Source organism: Balaenoptera ricei, chromosome 16 (genome assembly GCF_028023285.1).
Source record: "Balaenoptera ricei isolate mBalRic1 chromosome 16, mBalRic1.hap2, whole genome shotgun sequence".
Lineage (NCBI taxonomy): Eukaryota > Metazoa > Chordata > Mammalia > Artiodactyla > Balaenopteridae > Balaenoptera > Balaenoptera ricei.
Window position 1 is genome coordinate 116,137,861 of NC_082654.1, and position 22,788 is coordinate 116,160,648.

Sequence of the window (22,788 nt, forward strand, 5' to 3'; positions counted from 1 at the left end):
ATCCGCCTGCCAATGCAGGGGACACAGGTTCGAGCCCTGGTCCGGGAAGATCCCACATGCCGCGGAGCGACTAAGCCCGTGCACCACAACTACCGAGCCTGAGCTCTAGAACCCGCAAGCCACAACTACTAAGCCCACGTGCCACAACTAATGAAGCCCGCGCACCCTTGAGCCCGTGCTCCGCAACAAGAGAAGCCACGACAATGAGAAGCCTGTGCACCGCCACAAAGAGCAGCCCCTGCTCACCGCAACTAGAGAAAGCCCGCACACAGCAACGAAGACCCAACGCAGCCAAAAAAATAAAGAAAGAAAGGCAGGAGGAGGACCCTGTCAGAGAAATAAGACCGGAAACTCCAGGAGGACTAGGATTGAGGGAGGCCTCTTTTCTGTTTTAATTTGGAAACGGTGTGAGGGTTAAAATCTGCTGCAGGAGCCAGTAGGGAGGAGTGCTGACCTTCAGGAGATGGAGGGCCACCTCTGTATCAAGACGGGGGAGAAGGGAGGCAGTGGGGAGATCGGCCTCGAGCCTACGCTGTAGTCATACACACCACGATAAAATGCACGCTGTGTGGGTCCGTGACAACGCCACCACGGGCACCATAGATGGGTAAGATTAGGCAAGAAGGAAGATAAGGAATGTTGGAGGGCTCACAGTTCAAAGTAGGACAGTAAAGAAAAGGTCTCATTAGAAGGTGGTGTTTGAGAGAAAAAAGTGTGAAGATAAGCTATCAAGGGAGGGAACTAGTGATGGGAAATTGCCTGGTGCTCTTGGTGCCTGGTGCTGTGCCTGGAACAGCAAGTGCAGCTGGAACAGAGTGAGCGAGGGTGAGAGGAAGAGGAGGTGAGGGCAGAAGTACAAATGTCACATCATGTAGGGCCTTGGGAGACACTGCAAGAACTCTGTATTGTATTCAGAGGGAAATGGGAGCCATTAGATGGTTTGAGCTGAGGAGTGACACGATATAAAAAATTACATAGCTGCTATGCTGAAAACTGAATGAAGGGAAATGAGTGTAAACTTGGGAAGTCCAGCTGGGAGGCTACTGCGATAACCCAGAAAATGCTCACTGTGTGTAACCAGTGTTGTGACAGGGGATGTGGTGAGAAGCAGTCTAATTACAGGTATACTGTCAGCCTTGATGCAACAGATTTTGCTTATGAGTTGTGCATTGGGTGTGAGAGAAAACAAGGCTGAGTGTAATGGTTGATTTTATGTGTCCACTTGGCTGGGTCACAATGCACAGACATTTGGTCAAACGTTATTGTGGACATGTCTGTGAGGTTATTTCTGGATGAGATTAACATTTGAATCTGGCCAAAACAATCTTGAGAAAGAGAACTGGAGGAATCACACTCCCTGACTTCAGACTATACTACAAAGCTACAGTAATCAAAACAGTATGGCACTGGCACAAAAACAGACACATAGATCAATGGAACAGAATAGAGAGCCCAGAAATAAACCTACACACTTATGGTCAATTAATCTACGACAAAAGAGGCAAGAATATGTAGTGAAAAAAAGTCTCTTTGACAAGTGGTGCTGGGAAAACTGGACAGCTACATGTAAAAGAATGAAATTAGAACATTCTCTCACACCATATACAAAGGTAAACTCAAAATGGAATAAGACCTACATGTAAGACCGGAAACCATAAAACTCCTAGAGGGAAACATAGGCAGAACACTCTTTGACATAAATCGTAGCAATATTTTTTTGGATATGTCTCCTAAAGCAAAGGAAATAAAAGCAAAAAAGTGAGATCAAATTAAACTTAAAAGCTTTTGCACAGCACAGAAAATCATGGACAATATGAAAAGACAACCTACAGAATGGGAGAAAATATTTGCAAATGATATGACCAATAAGGGGTTAATATCCAACATATATAAACAGCTCATACAACTCAACATCAAAAAAACAAACAACCTGGGAATTCCCTGGCAGTCCAGTGGTTAGGACTCTGCGCTTCCACGGCAGAGGGCACGGGTTCAATCCCTGGCCAGGGAACTAAGATTCTGCAAGCCACCCAGTGGTGGCCAAAAAAATAAATAAATAAATGAAATTAAAAAGTGGGGTTTATACTATATATAAAATAGATAACCAACAAGACCCTACTGTATAGCACAGGGAACTATATTCAATATTTTGTAATAACCTATAAAGGAAAAAAATCTGAAAAAAATAGATATATACATATGTATAACTGAATCACTTTGCTGTACACCTGAAACTAACACATTGTAAATCAACTATACTTCAATTTTAAAAATGTAAAAAATAAAAAAATTTTAAAAATAAAAAGTGGGGTTTATTACAGGTGTACAAAAATGGATTCATTTGACTATCAATAAATGCAATTCACCACAATAACAGACAGAGGCAGGAAAAAGTATTTTACAAAATTAAAATATCCATTTATGATACATAAAACACTTAGCTTAACAGAAAAAGAAGGGAGCACTGTAAATCTGTTAAAGGGAAAATATGTGTAGATTTACCTTTCAATGAACAATAGTGAGCCAACTGGATTTCCATATGGGAAAAAAATGTACCTTGACTCCTGACACCATGCAAAATCGATTCCAGATGGAGAACAGGTCTAAACGTGAAGGTTAAAAAAAGAAAGAAAAAAAAAAACCTTTAAAAGAAAAACAGAGGAGAACATCTTCATGACCTTAAAATAAACACATTACTTTTTGTTTATTTTTATTTATTTTTTGGCTGCGTTGGGTCTTTGCTGCTGCACATGGGCTTTCTCTAGTGGCAGGGAGTGGGGGCTACTCTTCATTGTGGTGCGCGGGCTTCTCATTGCAGTGGCTTCTCTTGTTGCGGAGCACGGGCTCTAGACGCACGGGCTTCAGTAGTTGTGGCTCGCGGGCACTAGAGGGGAGCGCAGGCTCAGTAGTTGTGGCACACGGGCTTAGTTGCTCCGCAGCATGTGGGAATCTTCCCAGACCAGGGATCGAACCAGTGTTCCCTGCACTGGCAGGCAGATTCTTAATCACTGCGCCACCAGGGAAGTCCAAGCAAAGATTTCTTAAATGGCAGGTGATAAATAAATACTGATCATAAAAGAAAAAATTGACAAACTGAGTATTTCCAACTTAGGAATTTCTCTTCCTCAAAAAATACCATTGGGGCTTCCCTGGTGGCACAGTGGTTAAGAATCCACCTGCCAATGCAGGGGACACGCGTTAGAGCCCTGGTCCGGGAAGATCCCACATGCCGTGGAGCAACTAAGCCGGTGCACCACAACTACTGAGCCTGCGCTCTAGAGCCTGCGAGCCACAACTACTGAAGCCCACGTGCCTAGAGCCCGAGCTCCGCAACAAGAGAAGCCACCACAATGAGAAGCCTGCGCACCACAATGAAGAGTAGCCCCTGCTCACCGCAACTAGAGAAAGCCCACGCACAGAAACGAAGACCCGACGCAGCCAAAAATATATAAATAAAATAAATAAATTTATTTAAAAAAAATACCACTACGAGAGTGAGAAGGCAACCCATAGGACCTGCATCTGGAATATATCTAAATAATTGCTACAAATCAAAGGGAAAGACAGACCATCTAGAAGAAGGGGCAGAAGACTCAGACCGTTCCTAAGAGGAGACGCAAATGACCAAGAAGCAGCTCCACTGCATTAGTCATGAGGGAAATGCAGATTAAAAGCACAAGCAATGCCTACTAAAGAGCTTAGAAAATGTTGGAAAATGCCACGCCTGTGGTGGGGAGCAGCCAGAACTCTCCAAGGGAGTGTGTATTGGAACAACTTGGAACCTGTTTGGCAGAATCCATGCAAATCCTGTGGTCCTATGACTGACATTTCACTGTCAGGAACATACCCAAGGGAAAGGTGGGCAGAGGTTCACTTAACAGCACTATTCTTAAGAGCCCAAATCTGGGAACTGCCTAAATGTTCATCAACAGGAAAACAGATAAATTGAAGTATATACACCAATACAATTCCAAACAGTAAGGAGAATAAAAAAGCCTCAGTTGCATGGAAAAAGCTCACAAATGCCTAAAACACTACATCCTGTGTGATCCCATTTATATGAAGTTCAAAAGCCAGCAAAATGAAACTATTGGATAGAAGTTGAGAGAGTGGTTACTGGGGCTGAATAAACTGGGACAGGAGGGGCCTTTGGGTACCGGTAATTTTGGTTCTTAAACTGGGTGCTGGATACCTAGGCGTGCTCACTTTATAAAGATTCATCAAGCTGGACACTTAGGTGCACTTTTCTATGGGTATATTATACTTCAATAAAAAATTTCATTTAAGTAATCATTTTTAAAGTCACAAATTCATTAACAGAAGGATTTTTACCCTAGGGACTGCCAACATGGACACAGTCTGTTCAGGCTGCTATAACAAAAATACCATAGATTGGGTAGCTTATAAACAACAGAAATTTATTTCTCACAGTTTTGTAGGCTGGCAAGGCCAAGACCAAGGCTCTGGCAGATTCATTGTCTGGTGAGAGCCTGCTTCCTGGTTCACAGACAGCTGTCTTTTCACTGGTCCTCACATGGTGGAAGGGGTGAGGGAGCTCTCTGGGGTCTCTTTTATAAAGGCTCTAATGACAATCATGAGGGGTTCATCCTCATGAACCAGTCACCTTCCAAAGGCCCACCTCCAAATACCATCACACTGATTCAACAGATGAATTTGGAGTGACATAGACATCTATAGATACTAACCCCTATGTGTCAAATGATGATCAGAATCCTAACTCTCATGTTCATTTTACAGATGAGAAAACCATGGTTCACCGTACTTCCCTAGGCTGGGACTCTCTGACCACAAACTCTGTTTGGATCATAGTGGCCACCAGGTCCTGCAGAAGACAACTGCTCATAATGGCCAAAAGCAGCAGCCTGTGTGGAATAGGTCCTCACAAAGAGCATTGGAAAGGGGCACACGTCAGCGATACGAAGCACGCAGTATAAAACATTTTATGAAACAGAAGGATTCTGACTGCCAGCTATGCAAGAAATGTATTACAAATCTATCTCCCTAGAGACAGAAATGTAGATGGGTTTAATAAAAATTACGTGGTTAGACAAATATAAAATGTCTACTGGTTTAATAAAAACTATGTGGTTACATAAATATTGAAAAAATGAAGAAAAAAATGTAGAATAGTGCTTAAATTAATTCCAAGTGGAGAAACGGTATATATATGCAAATATGTACCCATTTATCTCTGTAGATTGGTAAAGATAGCCATCTGCATATATAGTGGTTAGATAAATATAATGTTTAAATGGACACTATGTACATAGGAAAATAACTTTTTTTACATTTCTCGATAGATAAGATACATACAGTGATTCGATAAATATATAATCAGATACTTAATGGTTAGTTAAGTGTATTTGTTAAGGCACCTGTACGCTGTGAAGACAAGTTTTTCCCTCCAAAATCTCCAGCCAGGTCAAGCCAAGGACAGTCCTGTCCAGTCCTGTGCCGAGGGTACCAGTGGGAACATTGATCCAAGGGGGTAGCACCAGCCAGTGGTAAGAATGGATGAGAAATATGAGAACGTAATGGTAATGGCATTCCATAGGCACTGGGCACTAAGTATGTACCAGGTGATCTCAAATTACCTCCCCAGGTGGATTATTCCATTAACCCCAAGTTAGAGTAGAGGAAACTGAGGCCCAACAAAGGAACATGTGGCACACTGGTAACTTTATAAACCTTTTAATTGTCATGAGAACTAATGGGATACTTCTGATTTTTTTTTTTTTTTTTTTTTGGCTGCACCGTGCAGCTTGCAGAATCTTAGTTCCCCAACCAGGGATTGAACCAGTGCCCTCAGTAGTGAAAGGAGTCCTAACCACTAGACCGCCAGGGAATTCTTTACTCCTGATTTTTTAAAATTAATTAATTAATTTAGGCTGCGCCGGGTCTTAGTTGCAGCATGCAGGATCTTTAGTTGCAGCATGCAGGCTCTTAGTTTGGGCATGCATGCGGGATCTAGTTTCCCCGACCAGGGATCGAACCCAGGTCCCCTGCATTGGGAGCGCGGAGTCTTACCCACTGGACCACCAGGGAAGTCCCTACTCCTTATTTTTAAAGGAAATTTCAGGTTAGAATAAATTTGCTGCACCCAGAATCTACTCCCCGCTAACCTGGGTGTCAGCTCAGTGAGAGCTGCAGAGGGGAAGGACCAAGGCTGAAACAGTCCTTGACTGCCACCTAGTGGCTACTGAGGGTAGACTCCACCCTGTCTCCCACAAATGAAAACCGCCTTGGGATCCCACACCCTTTCCTGTCTGACTCAGAGGTGAGGCCACCGAAAAGGCCCTGGGGTAGGTAAAATGATGAGTTAACCACTGGCTTCACGCCTGGTGGGGCTGTGGGCTGAGGGGGGGAGTTTCTGGGCCTGGCTTGGAGGGAGATACAGAGACACCTGGAGCTACAGTAATGTCACAGAGAAGCAAAGGCAGGGAGGCATTGAGAGACATGTGGATATAGCAAAGATACAGAAATAAAGATGCCAACAACGCAGAGACCTGGAGGGATGAGAGAAAGAGACAGACAGAAAGAGAGAGAGTCCCAGAAAGCAATACCAAAGGATTCAGAGACACAGACACACAGAAGGCTGAGGGCAGGGGGCGGAGGGGGGGGGTGGTGGGGAGGGGTGGGGGGTGGCGGGGGGCGGAGGATCTCCAACAGGAAGAGCCCTTATCCCTGCTGTTCTCATGGACGTCCAGGCAGTCCTCTAGCCCCATCCAAACACCCTTTTCAGAAGGTCCTGGGCACTCAAATTCTTAGTCCTTTCTGGGATTCACTGGTACAGATTAGCTTATTTCAGAGTTTTCCCCAGGACAGGCTGGGTTGCTACTTCTGCTGTGGTAGGTCCTGCTTTACAGCTTCTAAAACCAAGCTGCCATTCTCTCTTTGCCCTTCTCTTTCTCCTGGTGTGTGTATTTCCCAGTTCTCCTTCATATACGTTAGGCATATCTTCCTATGCATAAATACTTCTATAGCACTTGCCTGGAGAAAACAAAACTGACTGTGGGTTTCCTCCCAACTGGCTCTGTCCTGAGGAGGCTAATAAAGAGCTGTGAATTTGGAGGGCCCAATGATCTTTCCTGGCTTGCTGAAGACCCCTGCCTGGCTGATGAACAACGGGACCTGTTCTAACACACTGTGGCCAGCTCGTGGCCTCATCTGCCCCATGCAATCTGCTAAATTCACTCCTGTATTCCAGGACCACCTCCCTGCTGGCACTTGGCAAGCTCCTGGAGAATGTGGGGTGAATTAACAGCAGAGGGACTTGGGAAGGTAGGAAACTTCAACTCCCGAATTCAATCCACCATTCTCCTGCATTCTCCTCTTACCCTCCCCCACCCAGTCTCACGCTGAGGCCACATTCAGGTTTCTTCCACAAACACTGCCAATGTCTATGGCCCAGAGGCCTAGATTATGGACCCTGACCTTCTGGATTCTAATTCTGATCTCACCACTTACCATCTGGCTCTCCTTGCCTCCACTTCCCCAAGTATAATATAGAATATTGATAGGGTCAACTTCATAGTGCTGTTGCGAGGATGCAATGAGTTAATATTGCAAAGCGTGGCACTGAACCGAGTTAAAATCAAGGACCTTGGAGTCAGACTGGCCTTGGGGAATTCACTTAATCCCTCCAAATTTCCTCTTCTCCTCTGTAAAATGGACACAGTGACTTAAATTCACAAGGTTGGGAGTACCTAATTAAATGTTGTGAGAGGCCCTGAAGGACCTGAGATGTGAGACTGGGCCACTGTGGCTTTCAAATGTCCCGTCCCTGCAGCTGTGCTTCTTTACCCCTCCACCACCTAGTCCCTACCTCTTCCTCTTCACGCCTCTCCATAAACCCCAGCCCGCCTGGCCCGGCCTGTGGCTGCAGATACTCAGAACAATGCCTCTGTTCCCATTTCAGAAACCAGAGCTACCTTTCCCATAAAACACTTTCCTCAAATTAAGAGTCCCTTTGCTCCCTCAGAGCCTCTTCCTACCCAGCATTCCAGAAGAGTCTTGACTATGACAACAGAGCTTTGGCTGGTTTTCTTGCACAATATAAAGCAAGAAAAAGTGAACAGGCAGCACCCAGTTTAACAGACCCATTGTTTCTGGGACAGGTGGAGCCTCCCTTTCTTGCCTTCCAGAGGTAGGTAAGGAAGTCTTCCAGGCTGAATTGTGCGCTTACTTTTTAAATTGTTATCTATTCTAGTACTTTCATTTATAGTTTTACTATGCAGTACAGCCTTGGACTATATATAAATGTTATTCCTCTACAACTTTGTTTCATTTGATTCGCTGGTATTCACCTTAACCCGTGTACCTATAAGTACTAGTTCACTCGCTTCACTGTGGAATAAAGTTCTAACCCACAAAAATGTGTACTTATCTTTCTCCCGTCAGTGGAGATTAACATTGTTTCTAGTGTTTTTCTATTAAAAACAGTCCTGGTGGGAACATTTCTGCACTACAGAAGCTGCTGAAGCTGAAGCTTAGGGTCCCACGCTCCAGCCTCACCTGCCCAGGCCTCCATCCACTGCCAGATGCCCCTTCCCCGCCAGCCCCCCAAGCTGAGTTCCCCATCTGCGCCCAGACTCCCTCATTTCCTGCCATCTCCCACCGTCAGAACGCCTCAAAGTCCCCCCTCCCTACTCTAACCACTCCCCACGCTCTGAAGGGCTTCCTGCCCCACTACCGGGCCCTTCCCCCAAGGCCAGCTCCCACCCACAGCCCCGCGCCCCTCCCACCTCACCGCCCGAGCTCCCTCACGAGCCCAGCCCGCCCACACCTGGGCCTCCTCCCACACCTGAGACCCTCTCCAGTGGCCCTGCATTATCCCGATCTCCGCAGTCCACACCTCTGCCCCGCCCAAGCCCTGGCGGCCCACCCACACGTCCCAGACCCCCCCCCCCCCCGCCGCAAGGTCCGGCCCCGCCCCACACCTGGGGGCCTCCCCGACATCTGTTCCCTCACACCCGGGTCCCTTCCTCAGGGCCCCCCGCCCGCGCCTGCCACGGCCAGAGCTACACACATGCTCTGTCCAGGCTCCACATCTCCCCCCTCCCCACACCTGGTCCCGGGGCCCCATCCAATGCCACTGGAGGCTTGGTGGCAGCAATGTGGTCAAAGAGCATCGTCGATTCAAAGAGTATTTGACTGGGCGCTGTGAAGCAAAACGTGAAACGCTCTGAAATCTTGCTCAATAGACGTTTTCCCGAATTTGACAACACCCCAGAATTTTACAGGACATTAGCGGTAATACATTGTGAAGCTGAAAGCGAGTTTTCTGAACTACTAGTAAAAAAAATTTTTAAAGAGTGGGTCAGTCATGCTAGAAGACTCAGTTATCTTACATTCTTTCTCATGGAAATGATTCTAATTTTACATATTCTGATTTTAAATATTCCAGGGAATTCCCTGGTGGTCCAGTGGTTAAGACTCTGCGATTTCACTACCAAGGGCACGGGCTCAGTTCCTGGGTGGGGAGCTAAGATCCTGCAAGCTGAGCAGGTGCGGCCAAAAGAAATAAAATATTCTAAATCACTATCATAGGAAGCAGTGGCTATGATTATGCAGTTAATGTTACCACTAAGATTAATATTTTAAAAGGCAATTCATTTTAAATTTATCCTTAAAATTTTGTTGTCAGCTTTTAAAATTTTGCAATTATTTTGCTTTGTCATTCTAAAGAAATATAAACTTTCACACAAACATATTATGTTCATAATTTTGTGTTCTTTTCTTCCAGCTCTGGGCTGGCTTCAGCTCCTGCTTCCGGGATCTGCCCTCGCCCCTCTTCTGGGACAGGTGCGTATGTGCTCTGAGCGCCACACCTGGAACATTACATCGCTGCTGGGCACCATGTTTGCACTATTTCAGTTTTCAGAAGCAATGCTTCTTTCCGAAGGCAGGTGTGCCAATTTAGATATGGAACTGAGATGCGGTGCATCCCACTCTGCCCAAGCCTAGGAGCCTAGAAGGTCTTAGTCACCATGGATGAAAAAATAGAATACAGCGAACTCCACCCAGCTCTAGAGGCAAAACTGGTTCTCCAAGCGCTCTGTGGTGGAAGGGGGATGGCTTCAGACCCTCACTGTGGAAAATTCCAATGTTGATCATTAGAAGTTAATATATTAATATTTTACTAGTTTATTAAGAACTTGAAGGCAAGTAATAGCTCTCAAGACTTTACCCATGAAACTACAAGACGTTCTACATGACAGGAAAAAAGTTAAAACCGCTACTCAATTTTTAAAATATGATTTATTTCCCATTGTTTACTAAACTTCAACTTCAGTAGTTCGTTTTAATTTGGTGAACATTGCTTGGAGGTACTTGTTATTCTCTTTTGTAGTCTGATTGGAGTAGGACAGAACACTAGCTCCCTTTGTTTATTGGTAAAACTGCATAACAAATAACTGCAAAACATTGCAGGACTTTTAGATGAGCTACTGCAGTGGAGAAAACACTTTGTCAAGCTTTGATTGCATTTGAATCCAGATTTCAGGTGGCCACAAATTCAATGCATTATTTATCGAACAGACAAGGTTCTAGAAACTACTGACATTCATAGTTATGTTCAATGCCAACAAACACAGAATTAAGACCCTTTCCAATCATAGTGCCTTTCGTCTGTTCAGCCACTGTTTTCAGTTTTTCAACCCTGACATTCAGTGCCAGTAAAAACATTCTTTTATTCTATTATTGCCAGATAAGTAATTCTCCTAATCAGACACTTAATCTTATTATAACTAACTTATACAAAGATGTAGAGGAGACACATTTCTTGGAACGAGAGCAACTGTTTCTACATAAGAGACACTTTTCATAAATTATGCTCTAATCTGAAACCAGGGGATGTATTTGACTTCATTGGCTCAGTTTAACAACGGAAAAAGGGCAAAGGGAAATTTATCACTATGTCATGCAAATGTTTGAAACCTATGTTTCTAACACTGACCAACTCTAACCTCCCAATCTAAGAAAGCAGTCTCTCTACCCCATCATTCTACATCTCAGCCACTTTATGTGTCTTCACTACATTTGTCAATCAATACTTGAAATATTATACCATCTATTTCTCTTTCTTACTCGTCCCTATCATAATAGCAGCCATTCAAGGCAGGAGCTTTGCATTACCTGGTTGGAACCTTCAGTTCCTGGAGAAGTGCCAGAACAGTAGTAAAATTCAAAATATATGTTGAATCAGTAAATAAATATCAAGTAATTATACTAAAATGAAAATACTTTGAAAGTTGTAAAATCAAATTATAATGTATTAAATTTTAAAAGCATGGTACAGGAGACTTCCCTCTCCGTCCAGTGGTTAAGACTCCGAGCTTCCACTGCATGGGGCACGGGTTTGATCCCTGGTCGGGGAACTCAGATCCCACACGCCACGTGGCACGGGCCAAAAAAAAACCAAAAAAACAAAACAAAACATGGTACACATAGTTCATGCATAGTGATACAAACTTTTCCTCAATTGGCACCTTAGTGAAAATAAAATGTACATTTATTGACACAAAATGTCTAAATAGATAGCCATCAGCTTAAAATTCACACACATGCATGCACACCAAAGAGAAATATATATATATAATATAATATATATATTATATGTATATATATATACCCTGTAAACATCCTAAAAAACATTGAAATTGTACAATTTAAATGGGAGAATTGGTTGGTACGTGAATTCATATCTCAACAAAGCTGTTTTTAAATCACATTCAAAATAAATCACATGCACAATTTAACGTGGAGAGTGGTGATTAAGAGCTGGTTCTGGGGCCATCGCTTCCAGCTATGAGGCCGGGTGCTTCTCTTAATCTCTCTTCGCCTCATTTCCTCATCCGGAAATGGGGCAAGAGTCCTCCCTGGAAAGGTTGTTGTGAGGATGACATGAGTTAACACATGGAAAGTCAGTCCTGGAAAGCAGCCTGCCAGGTAGCAAGCTCTCACCAAGGCTGCCATTGTGGATGCACCCAGGGTGCGGGGTGCTAGTCCCCTAAGGGGGTCATAGTCTGAGGGAGTGACACACATCAATGATAATCCCCATATGATGTGCTCGGTGGTGGCCTGTGTGACCAGGTGGATACGGGAGTGACCTGAGATAGGAAACTCTGAAAGAGAGACAGGGTGGGTATGGGGGAGGTGACACAACGGGAAGGTTTATTTCAGAAGTTGTTGACTGGGAGGTGTGCTCAAGAGGTACTTCAATTATAAGATCGAGGGCTGAGCAGTCTGGTTGAGAGACATGAGCAGTAGTTGGACAAGGGAGCTAAGACACCCTTGGGGGAGGAGGAAAGCATCTCTGAGCTCTAACAGAAGCGGAATGAAAGGTCGAAGAGAAATGACGTCGCCTGGCATCTCAGTTTTGTGAACCCTTGCGCTTCTCTCCTCTATGCACAGGTTCCCACCCTCACTCTTCGAAGGACCTTCTCAAATACAAATCTAACAATGTCTCTCCCCGGCTTGAAGCCCTCCCTCCAAGGTCCACTGCCGGCTTTCTGGCCTCACTCCACGCGGCCCGCCTCCTCCGCTCGTCCCCCTCCTCCCTGGCCTCCGGAGCTCACCCGATGCTCTGTCCCTTCACTTCAGCTATCCCTCACAGCCTCTAAGGTCCCAGGTCCTGAAGCCCACGACCTCCGGAAGATCGTGGCCATCACGGAGGCGCGAATGGATAAATGGGTGGACAAAGGCTCCAGAAGTGACTCAACCAGAGCCCCAACCATTACAAGAGGATACAGCGTGGGGGGCGGGGGGGGGGCGCGGGGAAGAAGAGCTGCGCAGGCGTAATAGGGCGGCTGCTTGACAGGTACTCGGGTGAACCGGAGCAGCCAATCCGCACGAAGAGGGGCGGGACCGCTTCGCGACGGGAAAGCCCTGCCCACACTGCCTGCACGAGAGAGAGCGGGTATGGATGGCTTCTTGGAAGGGGCCTCCTAGAAGCCTATGAAGTCTTTTCTGGCCGGAGTCGGCCAAAGTGATCCGGGCCTTCACTCCAGACTCCGAGGGGGAGTGGCTGCCGAAGAGACCTCCATATCCCCGTTCTTGAGACACTCCCCCACACCGTTTCTGTATCCCCTCGTCTAGAAGGCTCTTAGATCTTGCAGCGTGAAGGGCCCCTCCCGCTGCCTCCCCAGGGCGCAGGAGTCAGCCAAGGCCGAGATCCGGCAAAAGCCCTTCATCCCTCAAACTGCCGCTACCCTTCAGATGGCCCTCCTTGCACCCTGTCTTACACCCACTCACCTCCTGCTCTAACACTGGCAAGCAGGTGAGCAGAGTCAGGCTGCCTCCTTCCCCACGGTCCTCAAAGGGAGTGAGACCCAGATCTGTGGGCAAGGAGCCCAGCACCCTGAGCACACAGAGGGGGACCTGCAGAACATGTCAGAGAGAGGTGGAAGAAGAACGGGGGGCTCCTGAGGGACACAGCACAGGAAGCGGTCCAGGTGGGAGTTCCGTATGTCTCAGAAACTGGCAGAAGCCTCAGAGGGCAGAGATTCCCTCTGCCCTTGTCCTCTCATGAATGGGGTCTTTTCCCTACTCTACCAGACCCTTCAAAATAGACAATCTCAGCTTCCTACTGACGCCTGTGACATTCAGTCCATCTTGGAAGTTAGGAAGAAAACACGTCATGTTCCCATTATGTGCCAGGCATGATGCTATCCACTTCCCTTTATCTCTGGTCAATCTTAGATAATTCCTGTTTTATTACCTTTCCTCGGGAAATTAATGACTTTGAGGATGCATCTATGTTCTTCGCAGAGCAATCGGTAGTGCTTAGAGAAGGGGAAAAGCACAGTTTGGGAGTGTGAGGGGCTGTGGCAGTGATTGACGTGAGCAGAAGAGAGAGTCCTGGTTGTGAGTGCCGATCTTCAGGCGGCCACTCTTGGCAACAGACTTCCCTCCTTCCACACAAGGTCTTTTGTATCATTTGCAGCACTGAGTCCCGAAGGGGAAGGGAGAGTTCAGAGCTGGATCTTGCAGCTTTCTCTCTTTTTGATACCTCTAGGTTCTCATCTGTACCCACCCAACTCAGGCTGGCTCTCTATCACCCACTCCTCCCAGCCTTTCATCATTGGAGTTTTGATTTCCCTGTAGGTCTCAGTGCCTCTCACCCAACTCTCCCATCTGGTAGGTAAGAAATCAGACCCAGGGGCTTCCCTGGCCATCTAGTGGTTAAGACTCCGTGCTCCCAATGCTGAGGGCATTCCCCCTGGTGGGGGAACTAAGATCCTGCAGGCTGCCTGGCGAGCCCCCCAAAAAAAGAAAAGAAATCAGACCCAAATGGATGGCTCTAGAAATTCTGATAAGGAATGCATGCCCAAGAAGCAGGGCAAGTGGCCAGCCCTCCCCGAAAGTGACGTCCTGAAAACAGCCTTCACTGCCAGTCTAGCCCCTCAGGAATCACACCTTGAGAGCACAGTTGTTCATCCTAAATACTCCTAACAAATGAGACACTTCTTAATACACAAAGCTTCTAAAGTTTTCTATACCCAGTTTCATGACTATTTATAAGCACTAGGTTTAATATCTAAGAAGCTAAATTCATTAGCTTGGGACCTGACTTGTGCCACTTCCAGTGTGGAAGGCATTGTTGCCCGCTGCTGAGTGTGTGGCCGGCCTTTGAGGCCTCTTAGAGGGGACAGATGCAATACTCAGCCCTGATGCACCTATACTGAACTTTGGCAAAAGGGGGAGATGAGGTGGTGACTTACTGTTGTGCTTGCAGAAGCTACACACAGGTAGCTGGGCTCCCTCTCCCTGGTTCTGCCCTGGGTTCAACCTGTCCTCTACCTTGAACCAGTGTCAATACCACCTGGCTCAGGTGAAGTTTTCTGTCTACCTCTTAAAGGTGAAATACCTCATGGTGATAGGGGTGGGAATGGAGGATCCCTAAAGAGGGCAGAAGCTTCAGGATGGGGCAAAAGCGCTAGAACCTTCTGGAGAAGTGGATCTGAGGTCCTTTCCATACTTCCTGGAGACCTTCCAAAGCACCTGGGACTTAAAGGGTCCTCTTCCTCAAATGCCTGCTTTCTTGCTGCTTATTCCCCACAGGAGGAGTCTGGAAACTTGAGCTGAGTCTCCATTCTGCTACCATGGCACAGTGTGACCTTGAGCAAGACCATTGTCTTCTCTGGAGCACAGTTAGCCCATGGGGGTCTCTCTAATGATGACCCCCTTTCTCTCATGCTGCAGATCTTACTGTGTGTATATCAGGGCCATTCCCAGCTACACGAACAGCCCCTGTGAACTGAGCAGCATAATCAGATGTCATCATCACAACATTCAAAGTCGGCTCAGTCATGGTCCCCACTTCATGGATGAGCAAATAGGCAGGAAGAGGGTAAGTCAGTTGCTCAAGTGCACATAGCAAGTAACTAACAGAGCCTGGATTTGACTCCAAAGTATGTGCTATTAATGGTTCTTCTGACTCTCGAGGTTCACAAACTCCTCACACAGGGCCTGGAAAGCATTCATTCCACACATACAAATTGAGGGCTGGCCATGGGTTGGCCCCGTGCCCCTGCAGCCAGCCCCTCCACCCCAAACCTCAAAGGTATGTCCTGTTGTTACTCCATTTTATTATTTTTTTAAATAAATAAACTTATTTATTTATTTTTGGCTGCATTGGGTCTTCGTTGCTGCGCGCGGGCTTTCTCTAGTTGTGGCGAGCGGGGGCTACTCTTCGTTACGGTGCGTGGGCTTCTCATCATGGTGGCTTCTCTTGCTGCAGAGTACGGGCTCTAGGTGCGCAGGCTCAGTAGTTGTGGCACGCGGGCTCAGTAGTTGTGGCTCACGGGCTCTAGAGCACAGGCTCAGTAGTTGTGGCCCGCAGGCTTAGGTGCTCCGCGGCATGTGGGATCTTCCCGTACCAGGGCTCGAACCTGTGTTCCCTGCTTTGGCAGGCGGATTCTTAACCACTGCGCCACCAGGGAAGTCCCATTACTCCATTTTAGAGGAGAGGGAACTGAGGCTCAGAAGGAAGGAGCTGCCTGAGATCTCCCAGTGAGCAAGTGGCAAGCTGGGCTTCACATCCAGCTCTTTCTGGTCCTGAGCCCTGGTCTTAAGCTCTGTGCAAGAACCGAATCTTGAAAATAGGAAGCACCATGGGAAGGTTTTCGTGAGGAGGTGCAACATGTTTGCACTAGGAAGGCCCTCCGGCTTCCTACTCACCTGAATCCTCCCCACCCTGTCTTTCAGGGCTCTGTCCTGCCCTCTGACCCCCAGCACTGGGAGCTGCTGGTGGCTTCCTGTCCTCAGTGACTCAACAATTCAATCAAAATCTATTTATCAGTATTGGGAATAAGGGCGGCAACAGTCCTGCTTCAGTTGGTCACTGCGCAGTGGGAGAAGAGGGTGAAAAGAGAGGAATCAGGGAGGGGGCACAGCAGAATAGAGGGGCCCATGGTCGTACAGCGTCAAGGGCACGGGTCGAAGGCACGTGGTGGGGTGAGGGACAGGAAGAGCTTGGCCGGCAGAGCACAAGGCAGGCGCGGGGGTCCGCAGAGGGAGGCGGCCCACTCCTCATCCCAGGGCTGGTGGTCCTCCCCTCGCCCCACCACCCCATCTCACACCCCTGCCCCCAGGCAGCAGGCAGGATGCGAGGGCAGGGTGGGGGGCTCCTGACTCCAGCTTCCGGTCCCCAGGGGCTAAGTGGTTGTCAGGACGTGGTCAGAGGGTGGGCGATCCTGTGGGGTGCCCATCAGCCCCAGCTCTCCCCCCATGAAACCCAGTTCAAGGAAAAGCAATGCGACCACCGAGCGAATGGAGCCTCAAGGCCAGCCCCGCCGCCTCCTCGCTGACACGATGTTCCAGGAACGCCCGCCCCCCAGAAGTCCTGGAACCCGCACTTCTGCCCCAAGTACCCAGAAATATCCTGTCCCCTTCCACACATTTCTGGGCCCCTCGTTTAGGATCTAGGTGAGCTAAAGAAACTGAAAGCCCCCTTCTCCTCACGAGACAGGTCTGAGGCCCATCCCCCTCCGCACCCTCCGCTTGGCCTCTGAGAGGGCCTTGGGCCCTCCCTCTGCTCGGCGGGTGTGGCAGGTGAGCTGTCTCCTTTAAGAGTGCACCGGGGAGAGGGAGCCGCAGGAATCTTAAGGAATCCGACCAGTTCCTTCGGCGCGATAGTATTGTTGCCCTGGGCGGGGCTGCTGGGCTTAAAAAGCTGGAACACACCTGGGCTGGATGCAGCCCCAGGAGCCTCCTCAGACCAGCTCTCTGCACTCAGCTCTCAGGTGAGCAGGTTTCCGCCAGGACTTCGGGGCTCCTAGGAAAAGGGGTGGGGGCAGAGGGGGTGCCAGTCTGAGGAAGGGGTGGTAGCTGCCTGCGTATTCTCAGTAACGCGTGTGTGTTTGGGGGATTGGAGGACTGGAGGCTGCCTGCTCTGTGCCCACTGTCATATGGAAGGAAGGTGGGTTGGAGGCTGGAGGGAACAGGAGCCAGTCTTTGGCTAAAGAATATGTAAAGAGGAGTTGTGACCCTCACGATCCAGGAATTCCAGGGTGGTGGAAGGGGCAGGGAGAGACAGATTGGCCAAAGGAGGGCGGGGTTTGGAAATTGCTCAGAGCCAACAGACCCCCGTGTTCCCAAGGAGCGTGTTAATAGTCCCTCCTCCCTATGGCAAAAGGACCCGTGTACTTGTACATTTACTTATTGTAACACGTTTCAGTACTTACTATGTGCTACGCGCTATTCTTAGGCTTAACATATAATAACTCATGTAATTCAGTCATAACCTTATGAGGTTGCTATTATAATTACCCTCATTTTTACAGGGCACTGAAGCACAGAGAGGTTAAGTAACCCAGCTGAGTCACACAGCTGTTAAGTGGCTGAGAGAGGAATTCTCTGGCACGTAATAACTGGGGTTGCAGTCTGGAACACTGACATCCCTTTGCCTGCCTGAGGCTAACAATAGGCAGAAAGCTGGTAGCGGTCTTATCTCAAGGACACAGCCACCCTAGGGACTAGTAAATGAAGATATGGATAGTTCCCACCCTAAGGAGAAAGAAGGAGCCATGTCCTACCCACTAGGCAGTTTCCTGCCAACAGCAGTCTGTACTCTGAGAGTGGAATTTGGGGCTACCTGGAGGAAGGCTTGGCCAGGGCTGCGGTGGGAGTCTCTTGCCTGTCCCTGGCACCTGTCCCTGGCACCTGCCCCCAACGCCTCCACTTCCCCTGCCCAGCTGTTCACTCAGAGGAGTCCTGGGCATGCCCTAGGTGGAGGCTATCTTGGAATTCAGCCTGGTAGTGCTCCAGGCCCAGATCTTTGGATAGCCCGAGGCCTGACTGACCATAGCCCTTTGAGCGGGGGGGGGGGGGGCGGTCAGGAAGGCAGGCAGCAAAGCCTGAGTTAGAACAGCAGCCCTGCTCTCCTGATGGTGTGTCAGGCATCTGATTACCAGATTTTAACAAAACCTCATATGGCACTTACTATGCCCAGGCACTGCACTGCTCTAAGCACTTAACTCCACGAGGCATTATTACTATTATCATCTCTAGACAAGGAAACAAATTAGTAACTTTTCCAAGTCTACCCCATAAGCAAGGGCAGCCTTGAGATTTGTGCCACCAAGTGCCGTGAGCCTGGGGCCGGTCGGGGCTGTCTGACCCCAGCCTGCCCTCTTCCCCTGCAGCCTAGGCCTGCCGCTGTGTCATGGACGGAGTGGTCCGGGGCCTTCTCCTCCTGCTGGCAGGTGAGTCCTCCCAGAGGTGACGCTGCTGCCACTCACCCACCCACCCACCAAGGCTGTGAAAACCAGGGCAGCATCTCACAAAGGGGGCCTGATGTTGAATAAATGTGTTTTCATTTAAACTGTCAACTTAAAGAGAAACAGAAAGGAAGTAACGGTACAGGTAGGAAGTAGCTATTGCAAAAGTTACCCTGGTTAATGGAACTTTGGGAGCTAACCATCTGTTGGCGTGAAGAGAACAGCATTCCCTACTTCTTTAGGAGGCAGGGCATTAGCCAGGACCTGTGTAGGAAGCTTTTCAGGAGAGGGTAAAAAGATACCAACACACCATCCCATTTTGAGTATAAGAAAGAATAGCAGGAAGCCTGAGAAATAGCTGGAAGGGCTGGGGGGGGGGCTGGGAACGGAGGGCGGGGGGCGGGCACAAAGACCAGGAAGTAGGAGACAAAATCCCAGGTCTGTTTGGGGCTGGGGAAGGTGTGAGGAAAGGAACCGGTGACCTCAGGGTCCCTCCATCCCACATCCCCAGAGTCCCAACGAGGCTGGCTGTCCTTGTGCCTCTGGGCTGGGGTCCTGGCTGCTGATTCATTCTGAGACCAGTGCCATGAATTAACAGCTAGTGCCTCTGCTTCTCTCACCCAGGCCTGCCCGTCCTGGAAGCCAATGACCTGGTTGGTGAGTAAGACCCCAAACTGCCCTGCTGGCCCTGCCTCCACATTTTCCCTCTAAGACCCCACATCCTGCCTCCTGGCTCTGGTCCTTATTTATTTTTTTTATGTTTTCTTTCCTGCAGATAAAGACAGTCCCTTCTACTATGGTAAGAGCTGATATCCCTTGCCCCCGACCCCTACCCTTGCCTATCCTGGACCTCTTTGCTAGAGGTTGGTGAGGGGTGATGTGGAGCCCAGCGTAGACAGAGAGGGGCTTGAGGGAACGGGGAAGGAGGGGCAGGATAGGGCTGAGACTGGGGATTAAAGAACCAGCGTCGTCGTCGTCGTCGTCAACTAAAAGAGTGACAGGCCGACACATAACGTGGTCTTTGGGAGAACTTCATTCCAGTAAGGAGGTAAGGTGCCCACAGGATGTTTAGGAAGACTTCTGGGGAAAGGGGCTAGAGGCACCTGGCTAATCTCCTTTCTTCAACTCACCCTCTCTTGCCTTCCCCAGGACCAGCTCCTTGCTGCCCGACAACCCCCCAAGCAGGTTTCCTCTCCCTCTGCCTGGCACTGTCCCCCAACACAGCCCTCAGGTGCCCCGGGTCTCAGCTCAAATGCCACCTTTCAGAAAAGCCTTCCTGGATCATTCTTCAAAGCCCGTTCTTGTTCTGTGCTCTTCTGCTTGTTTTTTCTTCCTAGCACTTGTTCCCACCAGATATTGCATGATGTATTTACTGGCTTGTCTTTCTCGTGGCCTGGAATGTAAGTGCATCTGTACAAGCAGGTGGTCATAACTATCTGCTGAACGGCTGGGGCGGAGCCCGGCTGGGGCCAGCTCACTCTCTATGCTCCCCTAGACTGGGAAGGCCTGCAGCTGGGCGGGGTGATCTGTGCAGCGCTCCTGTGCATCGCTGGAATCTTGTTCGCCCTGAGTGAGCAGTGGGACTGGCAGGGCTGGGGTGGGGGTGGGGAGCGGGTGGGAAGGGGGTGCCTCAGGCTCCCCAGGCTCTTTGCACTGTCTGTCTCTTCCTTCACAGGTGGCAAATGCAAATGCAAGCAAGATCATAAGCACAGGTGAGAAGGGGCCCTGTTGTGTGCAGCTTGAGCAGAGCAGAGCTATTTGGCCGTAAAGCCCTACAATTTGGAGAAAGAGGACAGCTCCCTGGCTGTCCCCGGGCTTGCAGTGGGATTTGTCATTCACAGATCATCAACCCTGAAGGGCCCCAAATCAGGGAAAGCTCTGACCCTTGGTATTGTGTAAAGTGGCACCAGGAATCTTGGTGGGGGAAAAGGACAGAAGGCTTGAGGATGCTAATCTGACGTGTTCCTTTCTCAGCTCCTTACCCGAGAAAGCCGTTCCACTCATCACTCCAGGTGAGACAGGCTTCGAGAGGCTTCCAGGCACTCAGGCAGGATAGCCATATAATTTGAGAATTAATAAATGTTATGCTGTAAGGCAGACTGTCCTGAGCCTGCCTTGGGGTCACCTGAGGCTGAGGGGGGTGTCTGTGGAGTGACCCAGTTTGTGAGGACCTGACCTCCATTCTCTCCACAGGCTCTGCCAGTACCTGCTGAGCACAGGACCGGCTTCACGGCACTTCCTGCACCAGCTCCCATCATACTGTCACCTCCCCCTTGGGGGACTTTACCCTTCATGATGGCCTTTCTCTCCGAGGGTGGGCCCTTAGGCTCCCTTATGCTCGGGAGGCTGTCCAGAGCATATTTCTAAATTAAACTTCTCTCCTCCCTCCTCTGGTCTTATGACCTTCTGTGGGTCTGGTTAGGGACAGGCAGGCTGGAAAGGGACAAGGAAATCTTGCTCAGGAAAGTCCAGGCCCCTCAGCGGTGGGGGGGAGGGGAAGGTGGTGTCCCATAGATTGCTGATGCATCCTGTGGCCACATGTCTGTCCTGAAGCCATTCCCAGCATGCCCCCCACTTTGAGGACCTCCTGATAATTGATCTTCTGCCTCACCCATGCATGATGCAAGACACCTCAACGTTATATCAAAGAACCTTACAATTTCCATACCTTGCCTGGAGACCTTATAAGTCCCAATGACCCAGATACCCATGACATCCTGTAACCTAGAATGATCCCCAGTCATTTGCCCTCTGCTAAGACCCCACCTCACTCAGTGAGTGCTCACACACCCCAGGAAATGCAGCACTTTCTTCACTAACTCACCCCAGTAAAACCCTATGAAATTCTCAGACCAACCCATGGACCCTTCCCCCACTCTAGGTAATGTCCCGTGAGACCCCACTATAAGCAACATCCCAGCAAGCCCTGAATAGTGCATTTTAGAACCAAAACCCATCCATGCCAATCTGGGTCTCAGTATGTCCAAAGTCCATTCCTGGAATACCTCACTTGAAAGGCCCTAGCATGCACGGGGTGGGGCTGGGGAAACGGCTCTCCCACCTGGGCAGCCTGTTCATCCTGCAGCCTCACCCCGCTTGCCAACCTCCATACCCTAAGGTGGGAGGGGCTGAGGCATACTCAGAGCAGCCCCTACTCCTGGCAGTGACCCTGGGGGCGGAGACAGGCTGGGGCTTCAGACGTCTGCCCTGTCCCTGCCAGGCAGTGGCTCACAGTCTGGGTCTGGGTCTGGGCTGATGGGGCAGCCACCTGTCTTGGTGTTGCTTCAAGCCAGCTCTCTAATGGTGACCTGCTCCAAACCTTCCACCCATTTCCCACGGTGGTACTAGATCCTCTGCAAAGTATAGTGGATCCAAGACTTGTTGGCTGGGGTCAGGAGGCCAGCGCAAGGGATTCTAGAGGCTGAGGACCGCACTTCCTGGTCTGCAGCCCTCCCAGGCCCTGAGTTCTAAAAATGAGGATCACAGGAACTTCCCTGGTGGTCCAGTGGGTAAGACTCCGCACTCCCAATGCAGGGGGCCCGGGTTCAATCCCTGGTCGGGAAACTATATCCCACACGAATGCCGCAACAAAGATCTCGTGTGCTGCAACTAAGACCCAGTGTGGCCTAAATAAATAAATAAAAATGAGGATCATAGACCTGTTTAGGGCCCTTGAATAGTACACATAAGCAGGATGAGGGGACAGTTCCAAGGCTGGCCCAGAGCTACAGCAGGAACTCCAAGAACCTGAGTGGGACTCAGGATACCTGGCTGAAATTGCAGCCACTCACGGTCCAAGATAGGTGAGGGAAGTGTGGCAGGGAGCCACGGGGGGCCTCTTAGGCCTTTAAGATCCCAGCATTCTGAACCGGATGCATGACATAAAGAAAGTAAAACAAGCGTGCTGCAGCAGCTGGGGTGCATGGGCAGCAGTGGGTGATGTGGTCAGGTCAAGAAGTGACATCTGAGCTGAATCCTCAAAGGTGAATGGTGGGAGGGGCCAGCTGCGCAAACATGTTTCCTGGTAGAGGGAACACTGGTTTCT

General features: G+C 49.1%; 2 protein-coding genes across 3 annotated transcripts in view; one reads left to right on the forward strand and one right to left on the reverse strand.

Annotated features, from left to right (window-relative positions):
* RASGEF1A (RasGEF domain family member 1A) overlaps positions 1-22,788 on the reverse strand; it is a 247,185-nt gene that overhangs the window by 195,706 nt on the left and 28,691 nt on the right. The window contains exons 1-2 of one of the 2 annotated variants that reach the window (XM_059900595.1): positions 12,600-12,750; positions 2,503-2,603 (exon numbers count right to left, since the gene is read on the reverse strand). The exons of the other annotated variant lie outside the window; for it this stretch is intronic. The gene's annotated coding sequence lies outside the window, so the exon portion shown is untranslated. Of the gene's footprint in view, positions 1-2,502; positions 2,604-12,599; positions 12,751-22,788 lie in introns of those variants that run through there. 2 annotated transcript variants of the gene reach the window in all.
* FXYD4 (FXYD domain containing ion transport regulator 4) lies at positions 17,117-21,131 on the forward strand. The gene is made up of 8 exons (XM_059899961.1): positions 17,117-17,267; positions 18,669-18,728; positions 19,368-19,400; positions 19,519-19,542; positions 20,239-20,313; positions 20,419-20,455; positions 20,718-20,755; positions 20,937-21,131. Exons 2-8 carry the CDS (start codon positions 18,689-18,691, stop codon positions 20,954-20,956), a joined length of 267 nt encoding a protein of 88 aa, XP_059755944.1. The 5' UTR covers positions 17,117-17,267; positions 18,669-18,688; the 3' UTR covers positions 20,957-21,131.